We start from the raw sequence: 7,318 nt of genomic DNA, 5'->3' as shown, positions 1-7,318 counted from the left end.
CGGAGCCAGTGCCCTCCAGCCGACATTGATTTACCCATGCGGTACCCAAACAATGCTATTAAAAGCAGGGTTCTTGGATGACTCTCGTAGTAAATCGGGAACAATGGAAAAGGCTCTGCCTACATTCTGGAATGAAACTACATTTCCCAGAGCCTAGGATAGTGCAGTGTCAGGGGAGTATAGCTCGTAGTCCATCTTATCTGTGCACACCACCTGGACTGGATGAATATTGGAGTTGTCTGAAAAATAAACCTTTAATATAGTACAGCCGGCGAATGTTATGATGATGATGATTTAACGGTCGCCTTGCCGGACTCCATGTGGCTGACGCTATCACTGTCTCCGGGGTGAAAATGACTTCTACTTAAGTTATTTGTTCATATGTTACTCCATAGGAGGGAAATTTCTTGTTTTTTTTAATCGTTTCACTCCATTCCACTCTAGTGGCTACTTTATCTATCAATATTGAAGTATTGAAATGATTAATTAACTTTTGAATTCAGGACTAAATCAATAACTTAATCTATGACAACTTGAATTTCATTGAATTGAGTAAGCAATAGCTCATTTTTGTTTATTAATGAGTTATCAATCTACTAATCTACATTGATAAACAATGTATCAATTCATTAATTTATCTATTCAATAATCTATCTACTAACTTTTTTTACTAACTTATCTACGAATATACTTATCAATTCATTGATATATCAATCAAATTATCTATATTAGTTCATTCGCCATCTATGATTAATTTGATTATGACTTGTAATTTATCTTTCGATTCCATAGTTTATGAATCAAATAGATATATTGTATTTATTTGATTATAACTTGAATGATATTCTGCATGTGATCCCTAAGGTTACATTGGACCATGTCCATAAGACAAGATGTCAAAAAAGTAAGTTCCACTGCAGTACCATAGAAAGTCTCCATGGGGTCCTTTAGATTTATATCGTTTTCCCGTTTCCTCTACCTACCACTACTACCAACCTATCAAATATCACCGGATCCCTCAAAGGATTCTGGAGCTATGTTGTTCACAGACAGACGCACAGACAAACGCACCGAAAACATAATCTTCTTGGTAAAGGTAATAAGTAACGTTACAATAACTAGCTACTGAAATAGTGACAACATCTAAATGTCGACTAATGTTTTGCTATCACTAGATTACAAAGAAGGTGTACATGTGGTGCAGAGATAAATATGTAAATTTGGACTTAATTTGCTTAATTGACGAGGGAATTCTATAGCCCAAGTATTCTTATAATGTTTGTATATGTAAGTCATGGCAAGTGGAACATTGACAGATACACCAATAATGCAAATGAACCGATATTTGCATAATTAATGCGAAAGTGACGCGATCCTGGATCTTAATGTGGTGTAAGGACAAAATTGAATGGTAACGTCATAGTCGCCCCCACGTACAGCACTTAGTTTGGCAACTGCAAGAGAGATTTTTATCAAAATCTGGATAGCTGTAGAAAGGAAGGACGGATAACGTTACCACAGTTTTGGACATGGAGGTAAAAACAAAACAAAGACGTTGAATTAGCCAGCTGGGATGTGCAAAATTAAAGATGCAAATAAGGACTTGATTTGCGTAATCGATAAAGAATTTTTCTAATACCGGTAACGTTATTTCCCATAAAATGTTCACTCATAACGATATCTCTTTATAATATTTTGCTGTGACGGTAACGTTATATCAATTTGACAAAGTTTTGAGTAAGCCAAAACACACCTACAAGAGAAATGGTAGATTCTTACCAAGGACATTTGACCCTTGACCTAAGACATTGGGAGTCCTAAGTCGAAGTTTGATCTTTGAAAGGTGAGGTGGTCCTTAGAGAGGTTGGAAGAGGTTGTCCTTGTCGTAGACGTTAGGTGCTTGACCACGAGACGAAACAATCGGATCTATGTACTGTCGTGCATAATTGTAAAGATTTGTTGTACTAAGTTAAACTTCATAAGGATTTTGTCGACATCATAAAATGGCAGTCGGATACAGTGCACTTTAGTACGACCAGACAGGTGGTCTAATGACTGAGTGGTTGGAATATGTCTTATTTCAGATCACTAAGACACTAACCATGCTGGACTTGATCGTATATGGGATCCTAGTGGTTCTGTTGGTACAACTGTTGCGTCTGCGCATGTCGGATGGAGACCTCAGTCTTATGTGGTGTGAAAGATTCGGAGAGAGTCCAAGTAAGGCAATTGCTTTAGAACTGCTGTTCTGAGCTCTCAATTTACTACCTATATAACAATGATAACTTTATTCCAAGATCATTCCCAAAGGCTAATCGCAAACAAAGCAAAACAGTGGTAACATTATATATGCAGAGTTGTATATGATTTCACAAAGAAAGATAACGTTAAATGAAAGGTAACATTTGCAGGCTAATTCATTATGTTTACCTTCACATGATGTAGCAAAGTACTTCTCTGTTTATTCTCAATCCCAAACACATTCATAACGTTAAACATGGTGACCTGCCCCTCTGATTCTGTCCTAAGCCATTCCATACATAGCCTAATCAAACACCACAGGGTTTCTGCTACTTGCAACCATGGTGACAGCAGTTTGGTTTTATTTTCATGGAGAAGATAAGAGAAAAAAACAATATGTTTGCCTCCCAATAAGGTAAATATACGATACTTCTCTTACATATGTAGTGGGAAATAAGTTGTCCAACATACTATATCCATAGATAAATGGCTTGGATGACTTAAGCAAGAAGTTTTTTGTTAGTCCGTAACATGTCAAATGCAAAATATGATAATAACAAACTATGATAGAAATAGCATGTCTAAATGTTTAAGTAAATGTTTAAGTAAAAAAGGATCGTCTGATGTAAAGATAGCATGCTTGATTTTCTTGTATCATAATAATGTAACATTAACATTCAAATACATATTCAAAGATTGAATTATGAAATTTTCATGAACTCAAATTCTGAGTTTCAAAGTATTCTAAACCTGATCATCGTTCCCCTATGCCATTCACCATTCCCAACACTCTATCTTGGCTCCAGCGCAGCTGGCAGGTAAGGTTGTGTGGATCACAGGTGCATCCAGCGGGATAGGAGAGGCCCTGGCTGTGGAGCTGAGCAGGGTGGGGGCCAAACTGGTGCTGTCCGCCAGGAGGGAAGGGGAGCTAAGGAGAGTTAAACAAAGATGTGTGGGTGAGATGCTACTACTGCATAAATATCTTATAACCTTTTCTTGATGCAGAAAATGTCTACAGCTTCTGCTTGTCTTTGTAGAGTAACTTGATGAATACATTTTTTGCCCCTATTTAAAATGACATAATAGTCTTTGTGTTAAATTTGAATGGCCTGACTGGTTTATGAATGAGTTGTTATGACTGATAAGAGTCTGAGTACCACCAGCAGTTTCTCTGAGTTTTTAAATCTGCTCTGTGATGTGGCTATTTAGGAATGACTTGAAAGCTAAATAAACAATGGTGGTACCCATGAGGCTAGTGTATATGAATGTATTGAATTGTGACTAACATTTTTTCTTGTGTTTTATATAAAAGAGGCAGGAAAAGTTCCTGATAATGATGTGATGGTGGTGCCTCTGGACTCTGTTGCCTATGACACCCATGCTGGATGTGTGGAGCGTGTTCTTGCTCACTTTGGCAGAGTAAGCAGTTTTTAATGATCCACCAGCAAGTATAGAGAAAACCAACAAGCTTTCCCAGACACATGGATGATAAAACCCATACAATGTGACTAGCTATTGATGACCTAGTAACAATGTTCTGGTTTGCAGTGATTTCAGTGATTACATGTATTTGCTGACAGCAAGGCTTGGGTGTCCTCTTTATGGCCTATTTGTTATTTCTCAGGTTGACATCCTTGTAAACAACAGTGGTCGTACTCAGCGCTCTGTGTTCTGGGAGACAAGCCTGGACGGTGACAGGTTCATCTTTGAGGTGGATGTTGTTGGGCAGGTGTCTCTGACCAAGGCAGTCCTCCCGCACATGATGGAGAGGGGGGAGGGGCAGATTGTGGTGACCAGCAGCCTGTCAGGCAAAATCCCCACCCCTCGTCAGTCTGCATACAGCGGGAGTAAGTTTGCTCTCCATGTAAGTATTGGGAAGATGGGAAGTTTATTTAGATATTACCCAACTTGATGGCAGTCAAAGGAGAAGGAAAAAAAAAGATATGCAAGCCAAAAGTGACAGTATATTTCACATTCTCTATAGGGTTTGGAAAACATAACACAATTGTTTGTACTCTATATAGAGCAATTTTGTTTTCCATGTATCATTTTGGGACCACAAAATCAAATAAGCTAGACCCTCAAATGTGCCCTTACTGCCTATTTGCCAGTTTTTGGTATCGGTTTTCCCCATAGCAATAAAATGCATGACAAGACAGGGCAACTTGTATTCAGTATGTTCTAATAACAATATCCCTTTTTGCAACAGGGCATGTTTGGGGCATTGAGGGCTGAGCTCCACTCCTATGACATCAATATCCTGATAGCATGCCCTGGTCCAGTGGAGTCTAATATTGTCCAGAATGCCATGGTGGGAGAACCAAGCAAGGTGAACAGTTTACTTCATCTCACCAACTCAACTCATGCCACCAAGGAACTTAAAAAGATTGTTGATTTGATTTCAATTTGCTGTCTTAAATCATACACTGATACAGGTACATGTATCTGATTGCGGCCCAGAGGATCTCACATACTGGTAAATGAAAATTGTGTACAAATGAAATTCCAATTCATCTTATTATATATGAAAGAAAAAAAAAACATGATTCAGTTAATGATTCTGATTACAAATATTGTTACAGAATAAATCAGTAATTAAAAACTTATTAAAATGGAGACATTTGTATATTGTGTATGAGTAGTATTGAAATATGGAAAGGATATCACTTCAAATGTCTCATCTTCTATTTGCCATCCAGATTTCACTCATTCTGCTTTACCAAGTATTGTTTGCCTGGATGCCTAACATTCATTATTGTACAAATCTTGTGTTCCAGTCACTCAACATTGATCCAAAGTTGGATCCTGTCCATGTAGACGACATGGCAGTGTCCCGCTGTGCCAGGCTGTTCACGGTGGGGATGGCTAACCGACTGGACGAGATCTGGATAGCCAAAAACCCACACCTGACTTTCACATACATGTATACATATCTACCTTTCATGAAAAACAGGTACCCAACTTTGTACTACTGTTTTAGGTTCTTTTGTCTGGCATGTAGATTATGATATGGTCTCCTGAGCTGTTGTTTTAGGGTTGTTGGATAAATTTCTCCTGATTTTTCGTTACCTGTGCATGTGTGGGGAGGCCTTGCGATTAGACACTATATTCTAGATACAAGTGTGATGATTTTGACGAGGGCGAACAACCAACACCAAAAGTTTGTAAACTTAAATTTGGTTATCCATATCTTTGTAATTATCTTATCACTTGTTTCATATTTTGCATCATTGGAATGCCCATTTATTACCATTAACAAAGGTACCATATGTGTCATGCAATTGACGATGTGTGTGCGGTGACATGGCGTCCAAAATCAAGTTTGCAAACTTTTTGTGTTCAGACACAGGAAACATTTTATAGCCAATCACCCGAGCAATTTAACAAACATGAAAATCTTAAAAGGAAACTATCAAGTAATAGAAGCCAGTTTGGTTGATGTTGAACTTATCTGGGGTTATGAGTGATGATAAACTTAGAATTGGTAGGAAACAACAGATTTAAACAGGTAAAGATTTCTTCTCTTTGAAGTGAATGAGAGAAAATTTGAATGCACTGAATTTGTCTCTGCCGCATGTGTGTATCAATTATGACTTGTGATAGTACTATAGTACCTACTGCTGAAAAATAACCACAGCCTGCTGTTTACCTTCCAGGTTATTGAAGACTATGGCCAAACGCGTTATGAAGAAAACACAGTGAAAAGTGGGCATCATCCTCTGCATTTGCATTATGAAGTCATGTCTTACTGTGACTATGATCGCTTGACCAAATGCTTATAATTAGTATCAGGCTTTAGAGAAAACTTCTAGCTATGTGAAACCTCATTGAGTGTGAAATGTTATTTTGTGAGACAGAAACATGATATCAATTTCTCATTTAAGATATTTTAGTATACCTCTGTTTAATCAACTGATGACTCCTTGCTTACAAGTGGTAAATATCAAGTTACATTAGTTCTCATTATCTATAGTATAGGTATTTAGTGCACTTAGATTTTTCTCCCTTATTGGCATCATTTATCGGTTGCTTGGATCTGTAAAATGTTAAACTGGAGGTGTTTTTTTTTAGCAATACTATTTAATGGTCAATTTGCAGTTTTAATAATCAAATCAAATCAAAGATGAATGAAGAACAGATAAAAATCTGATATCACATAAGTAATATCAATGTAAGCATGTATGGATCTTTGCAACAGATTGTATACAAAATTAAAGCTGAATTCAGGCAGTTTGGTGGGATGTTTTTCGGTGCCCCATGTGCCAAAATGTAGCTGGAGGACGGACTTAGCGGATACCAAACTTTGAGCACTCCTCCTTGGTCTATAAACTACTTGTGTACTAAACGTTTTGACTGCACAGTGCATCTTTGAGCTTTTGCTCTGGTGGATACAGTCAAGGCGCAATTGATTATCAAAACAATCAATTAAACATCCCCCGGCATCAGGTTCTGATTCCTGGCGGCTTCAGTTTTACGGGACGTTTGACTTTCTTGGATTGTCATCCTCGTGCAATATGTTTCCCAAGTCCAGTTTCCAACAAACGGTTGCAGTTCCAACGATACATGCTAGAAGGCCTCATACAACTTCACCAGCTTTTCAATTTCTTCAAGGGCTATCAAAGAAAGAAATCACAGCGTTTAATCCAGGCCGTCTCAAGACAAACTGGTTGATTGGGGGCAAAGATAACTTAAGAGGGTTCCGTACTCACCCACGTGACAAGATAGTTTAAAAAAGGACAATTTCGAATCCTGTGCGCCTTGTTTCTTTTCGCGCTGTCTCTAGATTTGCTATCTGCAGAGGATGTCAACCATAAGATTTGCCTTTTGTGGCCTAAACCCTATGAGATAGTAAAGATAACCTGTGCAAAAATCGTTCCGCCGGAAGTGTCTGTCTCATGCCTGTTACACGCGGGAGCAGACCTCAAATATTTGTCCGAACAAATCGGCTCCTTCCGGAGACCTCGGCCTTAATGTACTCTCCAACTCAAGAACAAAGGCCAACAAAGAGAAAGCGTTTCTTGTATCAGAAAAGGGCATATATAGTGATCTGATTTGCTGATATTGATTGTGAGAAAAG

General features: G+C 38.2%; 1 protein-coding gene across 2 annotated transcripts; it reads left to right on the top strand.

Moving 5' to 3' along the window:
* The first annotated feature begins 1,754 nt into the window (after positions 1-1,754).
* Positions 1,755-6,471, top strand: LOC118424785 (dehydrogenase/reductase SDR family member 7-like). Of its 2 annotated transcripts, none has more exons than XM_035833529.1 (8): positions 1,755-1,843; positions 2,085-2,220; positions 3,048-3,197; positions 3,554-3,660; positions 3,866-4,105; positions 4,451-4,570; positions 5,019-5,194; positions 5,898-6,471. In XM_035833529.1, exons 2-8 carry the CDS (start codon positions 2,103-2,105, stop codon positions 5,941-5,943), a joined length of 957 nt encoding a protein of 318 aa, XP_035689422.1. In that variant the 5' UTR covers positions 1,755-1,843; positions 2,085-2,102; the 3' UTR covers positions 5,944-6,471. The 2 variants fall into 2 exon arrangements, with proteins under 2 accessions (XP_035689422.1, XP_035689433.1); XM_035833540.1 differs by lacking the exon at positions 1,755-1,843 and adding an exon at positions 1,844-1,863.
* The last annotated feature ends 847 nt before the right edge of the window (positions 6,472-7,318 follow it).

The sequence above is a fragment of the Branchiostoma floridae genome, chromosome 1 (assembly GCF_000003815.2).
Source record: "Branchiostoma floridae strain S238N-H82 chromosome 1, Bfl_VNyyK, whole genome shotgun sequence".
Lineage (NCBI taxonomy): Eukaryota > Metazoa > Chordata > Leptocardii > Amphioxiformes > Branchiostomatidae > Branchiostoma > Branchiostoma floridae.
This window is presented reverse-complemented; position numbering and strand designations above follow the sequence as displayed.

Excerpts from the sequence above, each read along its gene's own strand:
- LOC118424785 (XM_035833529.1), top strand. The coding sequence starts at position 2,103 with ATGCTGGACTTGATCGTATATGGGATCCTAGTGGTTCTGTTGGTACAA. Across the intron at positions 4,106-4,450 it reads GGAGTAAGTTTGCTCTCCAT|GGCATGTTTGGGGCATTGAG; the intron begins GTAAGTATTGGG and ends TTTTTGCAACAG. Across the intron at positions 4,571-5,018 it reads TGGTGGGAGAACCAAGCAAG|TCACTCAACATTGATCCAAA; the intron begins GTGAACAGTTTA and ends CTTGTGTTCCAG.